This window comes from Notothenia coriiceps, unplaced genomic scaffold, assembly GCF_000735185.1.
Source record: "Notothenia coriiceps isolate Sejong01 unplaced genomic scaffold, NC01 NC01_scaffold00028447, whole genome shotgun sequence".
In the NCBI taxonomy this organism is placed as follows: Eukaryota; Metazoa; Chordata; class Actinopteri; order Perciformes; family Nototheniidae; genus Notothenia; species Notothenia coriiceps.
The window spans coordinates 202,177-226,554 of NW_011361148.1; the positions used below are offsets into that span (position 1 = coordinate 202,177).

Below are 24,378 nucleotides of genomic sequence, written 5' to 3' on the forward strand. Positions count from 1 at the left end.
CTGGTGGCTGAAACCGCCTGTGTTTTTGAAAGTAATTATAGGGTGGGGGCTGCTGAGGTGATAACCTGTAATCATCGTATCAGAAGGGGTCTTGTACTCGATGATACTTTTCCACTGATCATGACATGAGCACCAACATAGAAAGAAAAAGATACACTTCCCATAATGTATCTTTTCCACCAGATGTGCCAGTAGAGTGGCGAAGTCACGCCCATCTACTTCCGGTCCATGGGACCTTATTTCGGAAAAATTATGTGTTGAAGTCAATGGAGAGAGAAAACGTATCTTTCGATCCCGTTTGAATTGTGCCATGAATTACACATGTGATGTTTGACAATCTTAAAAAATTATTTCCATGTAAAAAAAGTCACAGTTTGTCGTAAAACGGTTTAAATATAAGACTATGAAAAATACGCAACTAGAAAGACTACAAATCCCCAGTAGGGCCTGGCTCATTTCGTGGCATCTGCAGGCAGTGGCAAGTACTTCCGGCATCTGCCACAGAGGCCGCTACTCCGTGGTATCTGTGGCAAGTATATGCCACAGATGCCACAACTTGCCGTGGCAAGTATATGCCACAACCATGCCACAACTTGCCGTGGCAAGTAAATGCCACAAGTTAAGAGAAGGTTTATGGTAGCTGCCACTCGCCTTCCGTGGCAAATGCTGATATTTAAACCCGTATTTATCGCGTAAAATGTCGCTGTTTTGCTGTTACTGATGGTCCGATCTCTATTTTTCAAAAAGATTAAACATTATATGTTCTATAGATTTTACTTGGAGAACGTGGTTTGTTAAAATAAATAAACGTGCTATTTTTATGATAATACTCAAGATATATTATTAGTAAGTTGACATAAAGATCTAACATTGTTGACCAGAGGTGGGAAATAGGCTAACTTGTATACTCAAGTAGCCTACTGTACTTGTGATTTAGAAATAGCCTACTTGTGCTATAAGGATAAGGACAACCAAGCGCAAAGCCTACAAGCACTGAAAAAGTCTTGCAAGGGAGACGGATGAGCATGACTCAAGCGTTCTGTCAAGAAAACTCGAACAATATAAATTGTTCGTTACAGTTCAAAACGCAATAAAAGGGTGGATAAAAAGCATGCATTGTGTCTCGATTATTAATATAATACTGTCATGAATTGTCTTAACGGAATACATGGTTTGTTTTAGATTCCTGATCATCAATATTAATAGAATATCTGAAGCATTTAAATAAAAACTGTTGCAACCAGAATTAAAATATTACAACAACGAAACAGATACAATGACACTTAAATTCTGTTTATTAACAACAGAAAATAATAACAAATAAAAAAAAAAAAAAAAAAAAAAAAAAAAAAAAAAATAAAAAAAAAAAAAAAAAAAAAAAAAAAAAAAAAAAAAAAAAAAAAAAAAAGAAACAAAAAAAAAAAAAAAAAAAAAAAAAAAAATAAAAAAAATAAAAAAAAAAAATTAGTACATATGCCTGGATTTAAAATACACATTTAAGCATGTGTACAACAAATATAACTGTCCTTTGCCTCATTTATAAAATATAAATCCATTATCTCTCACTAGCAGTGGCAACTGCAATCAGTTACAGCTGCCCTAAGCTCTGTAGCCCAAGTCTAATAACACTCATTGTAAACAGGCTGCTGTGTCCCNTACAGATCAGTCCGATAAAGTCATGCCAAAACAGCGACATTTTACGCGATAAATACGGGTTTAAATATCAGCATTTGCCACGGAAGGCGAGTGGCAGCTACCATAAACCTTCTCTTAACTTGTGGCATTTACTTGCCACGGCAAGTTGTGGCATATACTTGCCACGGCAAGTTGTGGCATATATAAGTCGGGCATATACTTGCCACGGCAAGTTGTGGCATGGTTGTGGCATATACTTGCCACGGCAAGTTGTGGCTGTGGCATATACTTGCCACAGATACCACATCTCTGGCATATACTTGCCACAGATACCACGGAGTAGCGGCCTCCGTGGCAGATGCCGGAAGTACTTGCCACTGCCCGCAGATGCCACGAAATGCGCTTGCTGTCTCTCCAAATCCCAGAGTCGCGTAAGTGATGTCAACTGATGTCACAATTGTTTTCCTCCACTAAATAAGAGATATCTAAGATAAGATAACGATGCCTGTGTGCTTAGTACCAGGTTGTTATCATACCAGCAATGGGTCTTGTTCGTTCTTTCGCTTCCCGTCTGATGAAAGGACCAGGAGTGGCTGGATCAAGTTAGCTACCTAGCTAGTAGCAAGCACGTTAGTTAGTATTACAGCCTTAGCCTTGTCATTTTGATTAGCCTTAACATGAAGTAACATTAGGTAACCCAAAATGTTAAACAGTAAGAGTAGTAGTCATATTTCGTGAACCCTTTGAAGACTACTGTCACACCGGTGTGATCATTCTATAATACACCATTTAAGGCTGGGGGAGAAATGCTAACGCTAACGCCACATTAGCATCGGCGATCTTTTCTACTTTTGTGCTATCTGCACAAATGGTTGACATTAAACATTAAAAAGATCAGGCAGTTCAGAGAGAATCAAAGGAAGGCAGGCAGGCAGGCAGCTTTGCATGACATTCTTCTGGACGTGTTTCATTGTGGTGAATCGGTGATAGTGAGGGTAGTCAATCCCTTGTTTTGCAAGACAGTAGTGACGGCCATCTTGGTGACGTGTCTCTTTGTGCGAGACCAGAGATGCAGTTCATTGAGCGTTTCACACACAAACATGTGTTACTTCACAGTTTTACGACACATTATTTATTTTTTTACTTGCAAAATTATCTTTTAAATTGACAAACATCATATGTGTAATTTGTGGCACAATTCAAACGGGATCGAAAGATAATCTTTCTCTCTCCATTGATTTCAATTAGTTTTCCGAAATAAGGTCCCATGGAGGTCCACCGGAAAGGGAGGGATTTCGCCACTCTATAGTGATTAGGACTGAAACCATAAGTGGAAGAATGGATGGGTATATTGGTATGGTTAATCGTTTATCGTCATTTTAAAAGCAGGAATAGAAAAACTATTCAAATGTTGTATGATACCACCCTCTCAAATTTGCTATCATTTGGAGTTTTTTTGGTCGAACAAAATAAGTTATTGTATTCTAAGACATCACGTTTGGGATATTATGATGTTTATTAGACTTAAAGATTATAAGTTAATAAAAAACATCCTGAGCAAAATAATTGATAACAAAAAGAAAACGACAGTTGCGGCCCGAATGGGGTTTGAGACCAAGAAATTAGGTGATTAATTAAGTGAAATTATGTGTTGCTTCGGGTGATAAGGCTTGAGTGTAGTTATTATGTACAGTAGTGTGAAAACACAGCGGCAATGGCCAAAGGGAAGGGACACTAGCACACACACACACTATTTATTTAGCATGAGAAAGGTGTCAAGGTCATAAGGTGAGAAACACTGCTTGAGATGAAAAGCAGTTAGTCCTAGTCAAGCCTTTTTATGGTTGCAAAGGGGTCACTTGTTAATATTGGTTACCATTATGCCATATGAATCGAAGAACAGTACAGTATGTGGCATTGCAGAAATCTCTTTCACTGTCTAAAAAGTTGTATTTAAAGGTAAAATAGGGTAAGCTTAAAAAAAAGATTCTCTTGGAACATTATGGCATGGAGGGGAATCCCAATCAGCTGATTACAGCATCCTGGGAAGGCATCCAACTTGTCACAGTGACACAGTTCACAGACACAAAGACAGTAATAGGGTGAAGGAAGAGAGAAATAAGGACGAAGAGAGAGAGAGAGAGATGAAGATACATCAGAGTTTGGCAGCAAGCACCATAGATAAAAAAAAAAAGGATGTGTATCAAGTGGCACAACAAAAAAAATCAATTTCTACACTGTGAGCTTTGCCACGGGGTCTGTGACTTCGATACAAACACGCTCACACACACAGTGTCAGAGTATCTCAGCCCGTCAGTGTGTGTGTGTGTCTCGGGTTGACAGGTGCCACACAGCGTTGATGCAAACGGGCATCAGACGAGCCTCGGCTCTCATGCCAAGGCCGCGACGCTCTCCTCTCATCTCGTCCACGCCAATCCGCCTAATGAGCGAGAACACACAGCCATGAAAACCACACACAGTACAGTGGGTGAATGTGATGCGACACACACACATGCCGACTCTCACACCCCAAGTGTTTCTTCCCCTCTCTCTCTCAAATTAATTCACACACGCAGAAAAACTCTGATTCATCTCCAGTGTGCGTGCACGGACACACACGGACAAGATAATGAATCCCAGTCAGACCACCCACACTGTATCAGTAGGGAGAATAGATTTCAAATCAGCAGGACTAATGCGGGGGAGAAAGACAGTAGCACATTTGTCTCCACAACCCACTATTAATATGCTTAATAAATCGAAGCGAGTCATGAAGACTTAGTGAGGGGTTAGAGCTGCAGAGGAGAAGGAAAGAAAGAAAAGAAAATCTCAAAATAAGTAGGGTTGAAAGTCGGGAGAAGGAACTTGAAAACACACTAAGGAGAAGGGAAAAAATATGAAAAAGGATTGGTGGATGCAACAAAAGTGTCCAGCAGTTAAAGACGAGGATGACACATCTCTCCTTCAGCATCACTAAAAGCCACAAGGACGCCAGCCTTGTCTAGACAAAGCCCCCTAATCAAGTTAAGTCAAGTCCTTCCTCCACACAACAAGATAGAAACCAGGGCGTGTCTAAGTACGTGCGTCTCCTTCCACACACACATACACACTCGGATACACATCGCCATGGCAACGCTGACAGTGCTGGCCAGCCGGAGTGGCATCAATGTGGCAGCCTGTTCTTCTAGATAGAGTAAGAGAGAAGGGGAAAAGAGAACGGGAACACCAACATCAGCCTCACTGTGAGACTTTGCTAAATAGTGCTCCACCCAGACCCCGCCCTCCACCAGTGTGAGAACTGGAAGAGATCAGATCAGTAGGGCTGCGTGATTATGAAAAAATTAAATCACTTTTTATTTTTTTTGAAGCTGCAGTTAGATTATAAAATGGTAAGTTAAAGAAAAAGGAAAATTAAACATTGCAAATGGATTTCTATCTCGAAAATTAGATTGAAATGTGATTGACATTGGGGAACACATTAAAGAAATATATATATATATTTTTAAAAGAGCCAGAAGCATCATTAGTATTCTATAAAATCACAACCATATCAATTTACAAACCACAAGAGGTAAAGAAGAAAATTAAACCTGCTAGTGGATTTGATGCAAATAAAATAAAATAGAAATGAATGAACAAAAAGACGGGCAGAGAGGGAGAAAGAAGGAAAGAAAGAGGCCATGATTGCAGAAAGAGAGCAAAGTTATGTGTGATAACTCACACTAGGAAACAACCCCTTCTTCCAACACTCCAACCACCCCCGTTCATCCTTATAACTGTTGCATTTAAAAAGCTGGGTGCATTTGGCCACTCGGCAATGATAGAAATGTCTGCACAGTCAGACGCCTCAAAGCCCGTCACTCTGCACATTTATAATCCAACTTATGTGGAGTGACTCGCTGTGAAAGGACATTAAAGTCATGTGAGAGAGTTCACAGCATTTAGCAAACCCAGCGTGATGATCATTACGGAAATTAATATTGAATGCTCAATCAATGCTGAGGAGGCCATTAGCTCATGCCTGGGTATAAGGAAACTGTGTTCATGCATGCTGCATTATGTGTGTTGTTTAATGTATTTTGCAACATGTGACATGATATATGTTTAGTTATATAGTGTCACTTTAAAGATCTCCTATCATGCTATTTTTAGTCATGTATTACATGTATGGGTCTCAGATATATATAAAAAAAATCTATCTATGATGTGTTTTGCTCAAAATACCAAACAGATCATGCAATTTAGACATCCCTCATATCCCTCTGTTTCAGCCCTGTTAGAGAACTGCTGATTTGGGGTCCTTAGCTTGAAAAAGAAAAAAAAGAGGAGGTGGAGCTTGTGCCTGCTCAAAATTGTACAGAGATACTCAGCTAAACGCTGCCGTGATTAAACGCCATATCATGTTCCAAACCACATCAAGGATTATTTTTTGAAACAGTATGGAGCTCAAATGCTTTTTCTCTTGCGGGTTTACCACAAGGTCAGTTTCTTTTTTTATTTCCTGCTTTTTTACACATACTCTCTCCAGTAGAGACCATATTACGTCCAAAACACGTTGTGCATTGTTTCTGATAGGGCCGTGGGTGTAAAGCCAGCCCACATTTAAGATATTACGTCATATCCGCAGCAAATCTGGATCAGCTCTGTTGTAACCCCGTTTTTAGAGATTTGGGTACGGAGGAAAAGAGAGAGGGTTTTGTTTTATGACACTGTGTGAGTTCCCTGACACACCGGGGACACATGCATTGCTTATGTATAAAATACATAAAAAAGTACATTTTGCATGATCGGAGACCTTTAAGCAGTGTGAAAGGCCAGTAATACAGCTTTGCTATGCTAGATTTCTGTAATCGTTTTTGGGGATTTATCTACATTTTATTAGGATTATTTTATTAGATCACATGTTCCTTTTTTAAAATGTTTTACTCATTTGTCTCATGGCTGTTCTTGTCTGAAGGCCACTGTGTACTGTCCGTCTTCCAGACATGTCTTCGTCTTTATGTGTGTGTCATTCTGTTCTTGCATTGTACTCATTAGTGTCCTACAAAAAGAGGCTTACCCAGAGGACATGTGTGTGTGTGATTGTACATGTGCGGTTTGTGTACAAAATAATTTAACCATCCATCAGTTAATATATCTCTTTGAAGGAAGCGCATGTTAAGATATTTCTATTTTTAATTCATTGGAAAATGTTGTTTAAAAAATGCCAATCAATGTTGTTCCAAGTCACAGAAATAATGAATGCCAAAAGACTGTTGGAAAAGCTGGTACCTGAAGCCATCAAAAATGTTACTATAGTGTCCGTTTCACATTTGATACTGTAAGGTCATAATGAATACAACTACAATTATCTGGCTCTTGACGTCTCAAATTTGTCTAAAAGATGTGAGGGCTGGCCACATTTGGTAATAGCATTTGTATTGACCGATATTGAATTACTGTTAGCCAAATCTAGTTTGGCCGGTGGCCTGTCGGGTGTATTTTCCTGCTTTGTGTACAATGCTGGGAGAGGCTCCAGAAGGGAGGAACAAGGTTATAGCCGTGTATGTGATTTACTTTATTCCAGCCTGATGCGAGTGTGGACTCAGACCTAATAGTGCCAGCAGTATGGGAAGCAAGGGGAGTAGAAAAAATAAGTAATCAGAGAAACATGTTTATCTTATTTCTGATTTCCCTCAACAACGGCTGTCCAGAAATGTCACTGGACAAAAAACGTTAACGATGCCGTTAAGAGGGAAAGTCAAAGGGTCACCAAAGTCATTAGGATGCCATTAGCAAAAATGTCTGGAGAGATTCTCAAACAGTGGAGCCGCAAACAAACCGACAATGCCATCCTTATAACAATTGCCAAAAACATAGCTAATAATGAGAAATCTACAACAGCTTACATGATGAAAACAATGACCAGAGGTGGGAGAAATACTCAGATCTTGTACTTTAGTAAAAGTAGAAGTACCAGTGTATACTCTGTTACAAGTAAAAGTCCTGCATTCAAATTGTTACTCAAGCAAAAATATTGGCATCAACATGTACTTAAACTACCAACTACTTATTATGCAAATTTGCAGCTAATTCTAAATAATGTGTATGCTAAAATATATAAAATAATGTGAATTTACTCCGGGTGTAACTAAAGTCTTATTTAAGGGTTGTTTATATTTCCACATCATTAAAGTAACTAAATATATTAAATCAATGTAAGATAGTAAAAGTACACCATTTATCTCTGAATTATAGTGGGCCGACGAACAAAGTAGCAACAAATTGAGTTACTCAAGTAAGTTACAAGTCCCTCAAAGTAGTACTTAAGTGCAGTATTTGAGTACATGTACTTGGTTAATTTACACCACTGACAATGACCAAGGAAATGATTACAGCAGTAAAAAAATCAGTTCGACAAAGTTTAAGTATCAATGTCAGTGTATGACTCCAAAACAACTGAGAACAGCTTCAGGCAAGAGCAAAGCCCCCACAAAAAGCCTATCACTGGTGGAGGCGTGGAGTTCTGTTCAACTGTCCAGGGAGGTCAGCAGGGTTACTGGTGAAACGGGAGGGGAAGGAGCAGCTGGTGACCAGGCTAAAGAGGGGGGTAGAGTGTGCTGGCCAGTGGGTTGTTGGCATCTGGGCTAAATTTAGAGTAGAGAGGCCAACCTTGGTGTGGAATTGTCTACACTACAGACAGTGCTGGGAGGCTGAGATTTGCATCATGGGTACTGTAGATACTGGACATAGTGATGACAGGGATAAACAGAGACAGATAGCAAGGTGTTGGCTGCTATGTTTTACTATTTATAGAGGAACGATGTGTGAGAGGGATTTATTCTACAATGCATGTGTGTTTGAACTTACAGCCTTCGTAAATATCCGTAGGGATGTGCACGGCGGTGGTGTTGTACGAGACAAGTCGTTTGAAGTCCGGATCCACCTCGAAATCATCCGGAAGATATCGGTTCTTCCTCCCTTTTACTTCTTCTGTCTCGTTAAGCTGCAAAAAAACAAATAATTTGAGTTATAAAACCATCCTGCAACACATGTTATGTTATAAAAGTGGTCTACGCATGTGTGTGCACCTTCTCTTCTACTATACATAAGTACAGTTTCTTGTTACTGTGAGGGACAAGGTGTCAATGTCGACTATTCGCTGACATTTCACAACTGACAGAGTAAAGTTTGCGAAACTGAAAAGTTTTAGGCACTGATTTATAAACCCTAGCATCCAGAGAGGAATTGTCAGTAAAATACAGAGTGACAGAAGTGTGCTGTGGGTGCGTGGCTCTTTCCTACTGGGACAGTGGAGGGGAATTAGATGCTGATCCTGGTTATGAGAGCAGACAGATGACGTCTGAAGCCAGGGGAGGCCTTCAATGTCTCACGCATACCCACGTGTTATGACTCTAAGAACATGTACTGAATTCACATAAAGGTACTCTTTTAAAAAAAAAATACAGGCTAACATCAAATCTGTTTTTAGGTTTGTTTCTGCTGCTTGAGGTGTTTTATTTAGAAATTGGCATCTCAATCACACTGAAAGAATATAAAAGTATTGTAATCAAGTACTTACATCATCTTTGGCATTGTAGTAAACCATGTTGTCGAGCTGCAAAGAGATTGAAAGAGAAACAAGAGAAGGCTCATTAGAATAAAAACAACCAATACCCACCCGCCCACCAAAAACACAATAATGAACTTGAACAAGAGCAGCCTTTAACAGCCTTCTCTAGTTGAAAGCTTGAATGCTCTACCACTAACAACAACCTAGCACCAGTGAGAAGTTTGTTTGCTGTACCTGTAACCACACCCGTTATAGTGTCACAGTGTACTGATGCACCCTGAGTACACTTCATGATCCCCGAAGCAAAGTAAGGTGTCTAACTGCTTTGCGCTTTATATCCACCAGTTAATTAAGATTCTTCACACAGGTGCCAAATTGTGTCTACCATGTTCGAATCCCATCTGGCTATTCTGTGTCTCCTTTAGGCCTACTTGATTTACCCTCTTAATTCCTTGACAGTATTAAGGGAGACTAAAAGTCCCAAGAGAAGCTGGTTGAAGTTTACTCTAAAGATTGAGGCTAGACAAGATACAGTATTTGATCTGGAACAAAAAACAAAACAGATGGAACAATACTGATGGCTTATACTAACTGATGTTAAGAATGACTGTGATCTAAGCTTAAAGGTGACTGTAAAACGATCACATTTTTGTTTTGTTTTTGTTACATCTGCAACTGTGGCAGCAGTGTGTGTTTGACACTGAGGATCTGTGAAGGAAGTGGTGTTGTTTTGCTCTCACACTGCTGGGCTTCCTGTCAGTACAGAGGCTAGCAGGGCGCTAACGAGCTAGCCTAGCTGCCGACATTAGGATGTCCGGGAGCTACAGAGTCCACTGACTCCAGCAACCTGCCTACCACTTCTTGAGCTGCAAAAATGGATCTGTGACTCTTCCTGCCATTGATACTGTCACCTTAGTGTAAACATTTATCTAATAGCGATTAGCCCACACACTGTGAAAAAGAAAGCTCTGTTTAGCTTCTTTGACCGTTAGTGAGTTGGACATGCAAGTTAAACTATTAGTGAAAACAGTAGGTGTAGTGCCCATATGCTGATATGTACATGCAAGCAACAACATACACAGGACACTGTCCATGATATACTCTGTCAGGTCATGTTACTGCAGACAGGGTGCACCTCGAGAAGTGATGATAACACTAAGGTCACACCACCTCAGGGGAGGCTACTGTGCGCAAAGAACACGTAATGTGCGAAAGACTGAATTATTTATGCAGGTTTGGTGTTTAGGTGTGGTGTGTACTGCAAAATCAGAGTGTACATGATCTGTATTTTGCCTGGATAATAAGATGCTGTTAACATATTGAAAACCAAACTAATTATGTCAAAATGTGTAAAACTTAATGACTCATTCAATATGGCATCCACTCACTGAAAAACAGTTATGGTGCTTTCCCCCATATTCACAGCATTTGCAAACACTTGTGTCAATGCCATAATGAAAAACCTCTAAAAAAGTGAATTTATAATTGCCAGTGCTACCTCCAAACCCACTCACACACAAGTTTGATAAGAAATTGCCCTGTTTAGAGAAGCTGGATACAGCCTGTAGGCCTATATTAATAACAAGTGTAAATAGGGCCAAAGTCATTATAGTACACTGAACAGACACACAGCAGTCACAGCTTTTAAGTGTTTAAAGTCAGCAGGGATCGGCGCCCAGTAGTATTGGCCCAGTTATCAGAGGTGACAGACACATGCTCCACTTGGTGTTTCAAATACATTTAGTTTGATATAAATCCAAACAAGTACATCCTAATTCTTACATTAAGTAGGGTTGTGTAATTTCAAGTAATTATTAGCTCCATGTACATTGAAAAGGCAGTTAAAATAAATGTTTGATCAGGTTATTCTTTTATTTATTTAGATGTTCCATCTAATCTGCTTTAGGAACAAGCCAAGGTGGCTATAATTATTGTGTTGCAGAGCATTGCAATATGTGGCTTCATATTACAGAGAATCTAATATCCCACAGAGGATGAATAAAAAAAGAATTGACTGGAATATATTGGCATGAAACCAGAGAGGCTCTATCTTTGCAAAGACATATCAACATGTGCACAGTGTACATTAACCGAATAACAAAGATGCTAAAGCTGTGCAGTGATGAGATTTGTATTTGTCAACTATAGAGGCGAACAAACCCTGCAAAGCTCTTATTGCTATCAAAAACAATACAAATCTCTGAACCCACTGAAAGCCTCAGTAGACACACTCCGTCAGAACACCAACAGGTTCATGCCGAGGACATGTCAGCAAAACAAGACAGCTCCTGTACCAGCGGGGTAGGAATAAACCAGTGTGTTTGCTAAGAAAAGAACTGGGTTGATTTTAGTATTCAGATATTATACTAAGAGTTTCCTATTGCGCTGGGGAGATATTTAATTGATTCAGGTATTGCAGGATTCCCCATATCATTAACCCAAAAATAAATGACATTCACTAGCCAAGCATTTGGTGCCAAAAGAAAATTAAAGTCTCTGAGTAATATAGCCGATAAATGAATTCCTCCCCAGAGAGGATTTTTCCTGACATTTTTTCTCAGTGCAACACAGTATAAAGGCAGTTAAATAATGGGAACTTTGAATGGAAAATAATCGTTAAGGATTGGCAAACAACACTGAGGACTTCCTAAGTTAATACGCTAGTTGAATTTCTTTGAAGTCCTCCTGCCACTGTATGCACACCATATCATTTATAATTTGTTAAACGGCTGCCAAGAGGGTGAGGCTTTTCTCATTGCAAAGCAGGGGCAGGAAATTAGCAATTTGCATTTAATACATAATGGCCAGAGCTAAAACACAGCTGCACTAGCAATGAATAGCAGAGAGAGCTTCATTGACATTCTTAAAGACACTTCCTATGTGGAATTGGGCACTTTATTAGCAGTTGAAAGAGTAAAATAATGATGTGTTCATATTACTTGCTGTATCTCCTTCTAATATAGTTCTTATATTATGATTAATCTTGAGTATCATAGACTAGCAGTGTGTGCGTGTCTAACCCTAACCTGGTATGAAGTCATTACAGCACTACTGTCATTGTAATGAGATTTGCCATCCAATTATTACAATCATATTGGATCATGAATAACATGTGCAACCCCCCCCCCACCATCTCTCCACTCCTTATGGAGTTCACGCCACCACTTGATTTTAAGTGTAATGCAGCCAGTGTTAATGAACATATCAGAGGGCTCACCTCATTGTCGTCCTTCCACACGTGCTCCATCTGTAACTTTTCTGCTTCCACTGCCAGTCTCTGGAAGAAGAGAGGGGGATGTTAAATATGTTAAATATTCTCTTAAATACTAAAAATAGTTAGCTTTAAGCTACATTACTTTCAACATCATTATAATATTATAAATATATATATAAACGTTGTCAAAAGATGAGGTTTTTGGCGTTAGCAGATTTAGGGATTTAAAAAAGGAGAGCCAGGCACAGAGATATTCAAACGGCTGCACAGACAATACAATAGCAATAATTTAAGATGATACACCCTCAAAGATCAAAACAAAAAATAGATGTATATTTAAAAAATAAACTAGAGATACAACAATTTAAATCATAATAAAAAAACAACAATACATTGCCTTTAACTTAAAATCTTAACACTTCAACAATCATGTTTTTAGATTAGAATTGAAAACTCCAAATTTGCAGCACAAGAACATCGATTCCTAACCCTAAATGCATCTGTAAATATGGATAATGTCAGAGCCACATGTGAAGTAATGACATCCAAATCTCAAAGAAAGTGCTGCTGGATCAGTGTGTTCATGGGAAAATTCCTCATTTCCTCTCAGCACCTGCAGGTATGAATGTGAACTAGCTGTGACACAATGTTGCACTATAATTAGACACTCACATATTTCGTCTTTTCCTGATCTAGTGCTAATGACTGGGTTAATGGATTTATAATGGGCCCAGCTTTTAATCTGTACCTGGTCCAGAAATGCGCTGTACTATTAATTTCCCCCGGGAAATATCAAATCCTGTTCCTCCTGCTTATGTGTGCGGTACTACGGGTTGCTAGTCACACAGCAAGAGCAGAGACTTGATGGGGGCAAGACAGTAAATTAATTGATAACATGAGAGGAGGAGGAAGGGGGGTTGAAACAAGAGTTATTGAATTAATTCTGCGTTGATATTTAACAAGACAGTCACGAGAATCTGAGAGGCTAAATCGGATTGTGGATTGCATGCTGACATTAGTCGCAAAATCAGACCTTAAATATGACACCAAGTGTTCGTGTGTTTGTTTGCAATTTTTGAAATCACTCATCCAAAAGCAACCCTTTCACGCATAGAGGCTACTACAGTGGACAGCTTTTCAAAAAGGTGTTTTCTTGTATATGCATGGGTTTTTTAGTTGCACCATCAGCCACTACATAGGACCCTATTGCATCATCCCATACACTGCTACTCAGTGGAAAGTCAGTGTAAGTGCATGATACATTTCTCTAAAACCAAGATGGACGACAAAAAGCCAGATGGACCGAATCACTCGTCGATATCTTGCCAATCCTTTTATGGAAAGCGCCCCCTGCAACAATGTTGGTGACATCTACTAACAGCTAAGGAATCATATCATTCATAAATTGTCAAAGTATTGATTTTATGTTTGCAGGAAATTATGATTAATCACCTGTCCACTAAAGTGGACGTCATGCATCACTGGCTAAAATTCATGCTGTTACTGCTACTGTTGTTCTTGAAAATACTTCATTTGCAATATCTTTTTGGGCTTTAAATCAATATACTTATGTTATTATAAAGTAATTTTAAGTTTGCACATCTTTATAATTTTTTATACTGACTGTGCATACTCTCCACCTGAGTGGACATATAGCCTACACATTTTGTTTTCTAAATTAGAAAAAACTAGATAAAAATAAACTATAGTTAAAATCTTGTTTTTCATGCACCAAGAGCAATACAAACACTTGGTAAAAAGAATCCCGAGTGAGGCTTTCATAATTCATGCATGAAAGGGTTAAAACTCTCACACCGCTCGGCTGATATTATTATAGACTCACAATAAGACTAAGTATACATAATTCATGTTATTAGCCCATCAGGGAGACAACAGATTGATGGTTGAGAGAACACAAAAGGGAAGAAATACATCAATCATCTTTAATTCTGACTCCAAACATGTAGTCATCCAGAAAATAGGCATTTCCTTACACACACACACACATATTTAGCTTCCACTTTCTGCCCTGCTGCTCCTTCTTTCTCTAGCCCCCCATACTGCATAATCAATCGGACCCGAGGCAACGTTTTGATAATGAAAACTGCCTCCTGCAGATCTGGCTTCAGATCACTCATGCCTGAACACCATGCATCCCATAATGCATGCAAGGGGTTGACACTCTTCTGGTCTGAAACACGGTTACCTCCACAGCCTCTCTGTTGTGTCTCATTAGGGGGAATTTTAGCAGCAACTAACAGAGGAGTCACAATTAGCAAAAGGTGATATATAGATATGTGTGTGGTTCTGAATCTTCTTTTGTGTTACAGTACGTTCCAGTTGAGCTGTGAAGTGGGAGAATCCGAGATCCTAGTCTGAGATTTCAACTGGATGATCATTCAAAATGGAGGCTCTGCATATGAACATTAAGAGAACACTGTGGATATGTTGCTACAATGTTTGTATTCGCAAAATACAACATAAAGCGTAGTAACAATGGCTAACCCGAGGTGACTGCTAAAGCTGTAAATCAGGCAAACAACTTTCCAGCAGGCGGCCATCTTTTTTCCGACTTGTGATGGTACGTCACTCCCTGGTGTTGATGGATTAAAATTTCCCTGAAGTGTTTAAAGTCAACTGTATTTAGAAATATATATGTTTGGTAGTGGAAAATAGTGAAGGAAATTAAAAACAAAAAAAGGTGAAGCATGAAGGGAAAGAACGTGATGTGAGGAAGAACAGGTGTGTGTATGAGAGTTCATGTAAGGACAGAAGGCCCATGGTTGAAGGCCAATGGCTGGATGGAAAAAGGTTCCTGAAGATAGAAACCCAACGAAGGGGTACGAAGAGTACGAAGACGTTCGCGCGAATATTAGAAAAACTACAAAGGTGGAACACCTAGGGTTCAAGGCACGTGTAAGCCCCAAATAACCATGAGCTGTCAGAACATTGTAGTAATTAGGGGGAGATGAACCAAGTGCTTCACTGAAAACGGCAGTACATGTTACTTTAAAATGACATTGTAAGCCTCATGTTGGGATCTCCAGATTCAACATGGGCTTTGGTTCTTGTCGACTAAGAATAAAGTTTGTCGTGGCATCAAACTCTGAGTCTTCACCGGTTCAAAGGAAGAAATTCACTACTACGAACAAAGTGAAGAAGAAAAACTCATTTTATAATCTGGTCCTGAATTCGATTTAGTGTTCACTCTTCGACAGTCCGACCTCCGACTTCCAATGTAAATGGAACGCAGCATTCGTGTGCATGAGCAAGTAAACATATAACAGTAAAGGGAAAACATATTCGGACTAAAATCAAATAACTTATTGTATTCATCCTGTCGTCCAATGCATCCACACACAAGCGTTTTGAGTCTTTTGGGGGCAATATGGCTCTCCACAGGTGGGTTATGGTGGTCTTTTTATTGCACATGTACAAATGCCTTGTCTGATTTAGTTGTCAGTTTCCAATGGCTCCACAGCTGCATCGACTTAATGGAAACATACTGCCGGTTTCCAGGCAGGTCATTGTTGGCGGAAAGACAATTCGGGGTGTGTGTTTCAATCAATCTAATAAACTACTAACCTGATGCTGTGGTCCCAAACACATCGATGGGAAGCACTCCTAGTGTATTTAAGCTCAAAGCATCATCACATAAATCGAAGAGGCTGATAGGTTTTTGTGTTTTTGTGAAGTCCCAAAGCAATGAGCAAAAATTGGCGCCATAAAGGTGAGTGTTTATATAAATAAACCAGGCACATTTTAAGTGTTTACAGCTATCCATCTAGAATATGTCTAAGGAATACAATATTATTAATATTGCCTTTCACCCTGACCCTTAAGATGCAACTAGTGTGTATTCAAGCCTAGTTTCTTACATAGATAACTTCAGTGAAATGTATAGCTTTCATTTTCTGCATCTGACTTTAAGCCTTTTTACTTGAAAATATGAGTTGAATGAAACTGTAGAGCCTTCACTTAACTTCTTAAATACGTTTAGTATATGAGAGATCTAACCATTTACTTGCAGGTGGACCATTATAAGGGGCTGGCTGATCCTGCCTTTGACTCCTCTGAGCCGAAACATGCGTACACACACCTGCCCAAACACACCACAGAGGAACAGGCATTCAATAATAAGAATCTCCCCAGCAGAACACGAGGTCAAATAGTCAAAGATCAGGAGCTGCGGCACTTTTTTATCCCCATCTGAATGTTCGTGTTAAAACCAGTTTTCCAACATTTGGGTGGTGTCCGATTTACAGCATTTCACAAGTGTTCCACCTTGAACTTCCATTCGTACACACTTTGGATAAGTTAGAGAATTATACACCCTATGAATAGAAAGTATAGTAAGTAATACGAATAAATTAGGACAAAAAAAGCACCTGCTAGTAAGCTGGCAGAACATTTAATCATTTCTGCAAGCTGTTTTAGGATGACTAATGAGAACATATTGCGGGGTTACTGAACAGATAGTGATGATTATCTATGTCTGTGTATCGTATTGCCGTAGACAAGGATTTAGTTCCTGTGTGGAAAAAAACCACATAGCTTTTGTGCCACCTATTCTTTTAAGTGTTTACTGTCACGGCAAGTGCATAGCTCAGGTCAGTGAATAGGAAGCTGCAGATTAATGTGTGTATGTTCTTTTTTCTTCTGTTTGATCCATACTCCTAATACATGCAAAAACAAGTCGCTTCATAAATGGAAAAGGAAGCTTTGAATTGAAGGGAAAGACATTTGTGCTATGGCCTATACATTAGAATATAAAAAAAGAATACGTCAGATTTTATATGATTCATGTGTGCATTTGTCTATGCTAAAAACACATGAACCAGGTGGAAAAGGGTTAGGGTAGTACCCTGATCTGGCCTCATTACCAGCAAATACTCTTAAGCACAGTTTTTTAAAAGAGATAATACAAAAAAAGTCTCACAGTTTGGTTTTCTCTACGCTTGGTAGTTGGAGTTCTGGCATTCCAGTCCGAACTCTTAATCAAGTTATGACGGGACAGATCATTTGGCATGGTAAAAGTGCACAAAGAGCACAAATTATCCTCATCCGTCCAAAAGCATCCTTGCTGATTTAAAACTTCACTGTAACTCTCCTCTGATTTTGCAGAGAAATTGCATGAACAAACACACTTGCTTTTTTTGACACACGTTGTTCCTGGCATTCTGATTAGAGCATCTAGTCCTGCCAACACACACACACACACACACACACACACACACACACACACACACACACACACACACACACACACTCAGGGAGACTGGCACTAGAAACAAAACAACTGTACAGCACAGTAAGTGCATGCAAGTTGACAAGTTAACCCTACTTACTTGCTCCAATCAGAGGAGTTACAATGAAGTTTTAAATCAATAACCCAGATATAAAGGATGCTTTTGGACCATTAAGCTCCTTGTGCACTTTAAACATGCCAACTTGTCATAACTTGAGTGAAAGATGTGATGAATCACTGGAAAGCCAGAACATCAACTACCAAACGTAGAGAAAACAAAACTGTGAGACATATTATTTAATTTAATAAGAGGCTTTAGTCCTGAGCTATAATTATAATAATAATACTTGCTATTTATATAGCACTTTTCCTGGTGCTCAAAGCACTTAAACACACTATACACTTACCATGACAGTAACAACTTTAAAGAATAGAACGAACAAAAGCTACATATGTTCATGTTTCCTACACAGGAGTTACAATCTATAGTCTAAGGCAATAAGCGACACATCATGGCCATTTAGAACCACAAACTTGGCAGGAAGTGACTTGTTAGAGAGTGGTGCCAGCCTCGGTCCTCGCTGCTGTGCGCTGGTTTGACAGCCCGTCGCTCCTCCAGCAGCCTCTTCCAGCAGAGCATGCTATCTGTGTGCCAGCTGGCTGAAAACAACTCCCAATTACTGCTGTACCCGGCTGGGATGTTGACATGGAGCTTCTGCACACACTGCTAATCCCACACACAGATTTACTGTATGTCGCCATGTCTTGGATTACAGAACTTTTTAAAGATTGCTTGATGCTTGAGCTTCCACTTTATCTGTGAGCAGGGTTGGGAGGGTTACTTTAATAATATAATCTGTTATAATTACTAGTCATCTGTAAAAATAAATGGAATCAGTAACCTAATCTAAGTTTCACAATGTAACCTGATTACTTTCCGTTACTTTTGAATTACCTCAATATCAAACGAAGTGCAAATTAATACAAGAGAAAATAAATATCAATAAGAGGTTTTTAAGTGTATAATGTAAGACAACAGAACAATGTCACCTTAGAAAAGAGGAAACCAAGATTATATAGGATCAAAAATGGGTCCTCTTAAATTTAGGCTAGAACAAAAGAATAGTAGAGGTTACAAAAAGTGTTTAAGTTTAATATAATAATTAAAAGCATATTTTTGTTTAATAAATCAGGTGTCTACCTACTGCATTAAACATATCTATTTAAAATAAAGATTAGCCTAAATGAAAACCAAAAAGAAAATGCAGGCAGTGTTTCCATCTGTTATATATATTGATCTTTATTGATACATGGTAATCTTGCAAGTAATCGCGGTTAAAAAAAAAACAGTAATCTGATTACGTCTTTTATTAATGTAACTGTAAGGGAAGACAGTTTTTCTGTATCCTGATAAGGTAATCCCATTACATGTGATCAGCTATTCCCCAAGCCTGTGTGTGAGACAGTGTTTTGGCAGCGATGTTTTGATAAATCTTCAGCATTCATTTCACACTCATCACACTGAGCTGTCGTTGATGTAGCGAGACGGCAAGAAAATAATGTTGAATTCTAAGACAAAAGAAAAGTCAACAAGACCATGTGAACTATCAATTATCACATGAAGAAACATTGTAGTTTCACAGCTGCCTGAATTGAACTAGATATGACAGTGGAGAGAGCAATAATGAGTGAGAGACATCAAAAGCCCACACACTCTCTGTACGCATATACTGTACGTCTGATAAGTAGAGAAACAGAGAAGACAAACCCAAAGCTGGAGACCCATAGAGAGTGTGCGAGAGCTGCTACTGTACAGAAGGCACACAATACACACACTCCAGGAAGTGGTGAATACTGAGTCATTGGTGGCCAAAATAAGACACACACTCCATCATAGGTCAGTGATTTTACATTGTTTGCAACATTATCGATATAAAACATTAAAAGTCTTCGGAGATATGTCTCCGACATTTCCGTGATGCGGTGACATTTTCCATATGCTTTCCAAAAGTTTGTTTAATTCTCCAAACAGTTGGATATTGATTTATATTATTTACATTTTATTTTCTAGCTGTTTTTTATATTTATTTAATTAAATAAATCTTTATGCTTTTATTTTGAAGGCGGTTTTGGGCACTGGGTGACATGGGCACCAGGTTATCATATATATATTGAGGATTGTAATATTGGTGGGATTGGCGCACCTGAACGAGCATATTTATTTGTTAACCAGGAGAAACCACAGGAAGAGCCACAAGTGAAACCATTGATGTACATATTGTTGGATTATTGGGACACAACCACCAAAAATACATGAAAACGACGTTCTGGCCTGGATATTGGAACATTTCCCCTGCGTAGGATTTGCTTACTGGTGCCCCAGCGACACTTTTATTTATTTCTTTTAAAATGTTCAGCTTTATTTCTTTATATCGCAGTCTAATTTAGAGTCTGTGTGCCCTCCCCTTCCTACTGTGTGTACATGGCAAGCTAACATTGCCATTTCAGAAAGTGTTCCAGCAGATATAGGAGCTATGATCGAGGCTTTATGATTTAAATTTTATAGAATAATCTGCCATTCTTTTTGTTTTACACAGAACATGACAGCACCATGTCTTGCATTGCAGCATTCAAGTGTTTTGTAATAATAGTAACAACATAAGATAAATCCCCAAGTATTCCCTCAGTATGACCAGTAACAGGTGATAAATCAGAAATAAATACATTAAATATGAGATACACCATTAATAAATCTATTCAAAATATACATACGGTATGCTATTTAAGTTAATTGAGCAAAAATGTGTGCACAACAAAATATGTAATGGAACTACAGTATATACAACTTAAAATAACAAGTATTTATATGACAATGTGAATGAATTATATAGTACTATTTAACATGACAGTGTTTTACAGTATATGAGCAGTGTGTGTTAGATACACACTATATGGAGCTATAAAACAGTGCTTTACCATGATGTAAAATATTGTATTTATTTATCGGAAAAAACTACTTTTAATAAATACTTCCCAAACCTGAAATTGATTAAGAGCACCAATAGTAACACAACTTTTCAGTCTCCACCGTCACTATGTAATTGGACTGTTACTGAAGGAGGTAATATTTCAAAGTCCACTCCCAATATTAATCAAACTGCAACAAGCTAGTTACTCTGAGAGGCTCACTGTAGCGCGGGACGCCATCAGCATAAATTACCTAGCAGTGACAACCGTTTGGCATGTGACAAGTAGAGAAATGTATGTTGTTTATTCAGCAATTTGAGATAATACATTTCCTCAGTATTTCCATCAGAAATATTCATGGGAATGCCAAGTGACTGCATAATGGACGCCAGAACGCCATTGGAATTAGACCATTGTAGCACATGATAGTATGATATTCACTCGAGAGAAGCTGTTTTCTTCTTATTGTATGATTTGGTGAAATAATCTGTTAGTGAGGAGCTTCGTGAGCCTCTGTGTGTGTGTGTGTGTGTGTGTGTGTGTGTGTGTGTGTGTGTGTGTGTGTGTGTGTGTGTGTGTGTGTGTGTGTGTGTGTGTGTGTGTGTGTGCCTACACTGTGATTAGGGTTTTAACAGCAGTGTCTAATGACTCACAGCATGTCACCCAGTGTCGGTTTAATAACGCACTTACAGACACTGGAGATCAGTGACTCCTCTGTAATTACGCACCACTACACACACAACACTTATCCAAAAGCTCAAGCTCTTGCTTTCATCCTTCTGGAACAATTGAATTGAATGCTACAAGAGAGGCAATTCTGTGAGTAACGCATGCTTTTGGTAAACGCAAATGAATGAGGGCACTTGAATTAAAGTTTTGCCATTTTGTTTAAATGTTAAGTGCATAAGAGGGCAAAAGAGAGAGCAAGAGAAGTGACTCATTTCGGTAGTGAGGAATCTACTTTTGATGCCCACGTTGCTTAGCGACCAGGGTGCCATGGTAACCTGCCGCATCTGACTATGCACTGTGGAGAGCAAAACCTCCCATGCGATGGCAACACAAGAGACAAAAAACATTTAGTTAATTAGACTTCACAGCATAGCCATCTTTTCCTCTGCAAATAAGATGCAAATCTGCCTCTCTACGCTAATGCCAACCGCCCACTCACATTAGGAAACGTTGGTTTCCTATAGATGAAGACCCACGCAGAGGTTGATTTAAACCGATGTAAGAAGCCAAGGTTGGAAAACAACAGTTGTTTTTGTTTCCAAAATGGACACCAATTGTGGCTCAGACTCTGGTGGGCAGCCAAAGCCTTTTTGGATCTGCTGCCAAAGAGCTAATGCAATCCAAGGCCTAAAATAACCTCACCGATCAATATTCAAATAGCACAGGCCTCCGCTGTCTGTTCAGCCGTCCTGCATTGTCTCTCTAATGGTCTCCCTTCCTCTCGTGGGTGGTCCTATTATTTGCCTTCTTATTTTACCTCACTCTAGAAAAATTTGCTCTTGAAACAAAGAACCCCACTCTCTTTAATTCCTTGTATTCTTTTTCGTCTTCATTTTAGTCACATCTTCTCCGCAGGTCAGTCCGCTCTCTTCAGGCAGACTGTCTGGGAAGAGGGGGGGGGGGGGGGGTCTTGGCAGGCTGCCATGTCCCCCTCAGCAGGTGCTTTAGTCAACAAGCATGCCTCATGGAGTTCCTTGAAGGCTCTCACACAGAATAACCTTCCCCTTGTCCCAATAAGTAGCCCTCTCTGCAGTTTTAGGCTATCTAGAGACCGGCTATCAGCCAGTGTAATCCTCTTGGTTTTTTAATGTCAAAAGTAAAGGCTGAGGATGTGCCGCTACTTTTGCAGGGATCCTTTATTGGTACAACTGTCTTAACAATGTTCATATCCAGCATGATATGACAAAAAAAGACAACAGAATATACTGAGTTTATTATAAACGCATTGAATGGCATTTTCAGAAAATCTTGTCCATATTGTATCGAAAATGGGGTTTGATTTCCTAACAATATTTAATAGTTAAAACTATAACATCTGATTCAGCCTACATCAAACTAATATTTCCTATCAGCGTTTTCTGACCTGTGACGTCAGTGCTTAACATTCACTCATTTGTGAAAACTGTCTTTAAATAGGAAGACATCAAATGTTTTCTAAGGTTTAGGATTACAAATAGATACCAATTAAAAACACCAAATTATTGATCAGCCTGATGAAAAAAAAATCCTCTTTTTATTAAGAGCTAGAAACTATCCCAGCATATTAGCAGAGCTTGCCTTGCACCTATCCACTATTCCTTTTAATTTTTAATTAGCATATCCGGTAATCCTTTCTTGGCTTTTTAATGTCAAAAGCAAAGAGTGTGAGGATTTTAATTTACAAAGGACACACAAAGGATGTGCCACTTCTTTTGCAGTGATTTTATATTGAAACAACTGTCGTAACATTTTTATATCTAGTGTAATAGGACAAAAATGAGTGTTGAGTTGAGTGTTTTCTGAGCTGGGACTTCAGTGCTAACCATTTGCTAATTAGATAAGCTGTGAAAATTATCTTGAAAAAGAATTTAATTTTGTTCTAAGGTTTAAGATTATAAATACATACCAAAAGGGTCAGGAGGGTAAAAGAAACTAAGATATTTATGATCAAAAATGTGTTATCATAAAAAGCTATGCCGCCAGAGTTGAATACATTATTTAAAAACAAACACAGTATTTCCGTTTAACAAAGCCAGTGTCCACCAAATGCATTTTAAAAAAGTATATAAAATACAGAACAATAAAAGTAGCCTAAATGAAAGCCAAAAGAAATGCAGGCAGTGCATCTATTAATCTTTATTTGCAAATATGTTTGTAACATTGTAATCCTGCTAGTAATCTCTATTTTCAAATTTGTAAGGGAATAGTTACCTTTTTTTGTATCCTGATTATGTATTCCCGTTACATGTAATCTGTTACTCCCAAAGCCTTGATACCTATTTAAACACACAATTATTGATCAGTCTGATACTAACTCCTAGAAGCTAGAAGCTAGTGAAAATATCTCAGCACATTGGAATTGCTTTCTCTTATCCATTCCTCTTTTTCATTATAAATGAGCATATCCGGACATCTCTGCCTTTGTCACTGTGGGAAGAAAAATGACCTATTCCTCTGGGGGAAGTTAACCACAGGGCCCAGCAGAGCATTGGTGAAGAGGACCGGTTCAATAATTGATGAGAACAAAGTCAGGGAGGAAGAGGGGGCTTAGAAACTAGAGAGATGTCCTGTCAAGGCAGGTTAAAAAAAGAAGCTGAGGTCAATGTAATGAACACACAGATTTTAAGTGTGCAATATATGTGAGTTTATTCAATATATATCAACAGGTCACAGCTACACGATGGAGGCAGTTTGAGCGCACAGTGCAGTGGAGGAGGATCTGATTCAAAGACACAAAGAGAGACACGTTCAGATATAAGTGTGTATTGTGGGGAGCAGGTTTTTTCTTTCGGTCAGTTTCTTAGATTTTCCGCGACGGATGTGGGTGATGCGTCATTCCTTCTCAAATGCTGTTTTGTGAGAGGACGCTTTGCACTTCTGCTATTTTCTTTTACTTTAAGATCTGGCTGGTATAGATCACTCAATCAATAAGAGATTCTGCTTGAATTAGACCTTGAAATAAAATGCATTTTTCTTTATCCAGTTAGCGTATCCAGATACAAGTAGCTTGCTTGAAGTTGTTTTTTTGCAAATAAGGTGGCACGTGTAGAAAAG

The 24,378-nt window shown here is 38.8% G+C and overlaps 1 protein-coding gene across 3 annotated transcripts in view; it reads right to left on the reverse strand.

Annotated features, from left to right (window-relative positions):
• The window catches only part of LOC104958231 (voltage-dependent calcium channel subunit alpha-2/delta-1-like), a 62,322-nt gene extending 49,862 nt beyond the window's left edge, over window positions 1-12,460 (reverse strand). For all 3 annotated transcript variants that reach the window (XM_010785962.1, XM_010785961.1, XM_010785960.1), the window contains exons 1-3: window positions 12,405-12,460; window positions 9,197-9,232; window positions 8,485-8,620 (exon numbers count right to left, since the gene is read on the reverse strand). In XM_010785962.1, the coding sequence (XP_010784264.1) occupies window positions 8,485-8,620; window positions 9,197-9,232; window positions 12,405-12,434 (202 nt within the window). In that variant the 5' untranslated portion in view covers window positions 12,435-12,460. The remainder of the gene's footprint in view (window positions 1-8,484; window positions 8,621-9,196; window positions 9,233-12,404) is intronic.
• Window positions 12,461-24,378: the final 11,918 nt, after the last annotated feature.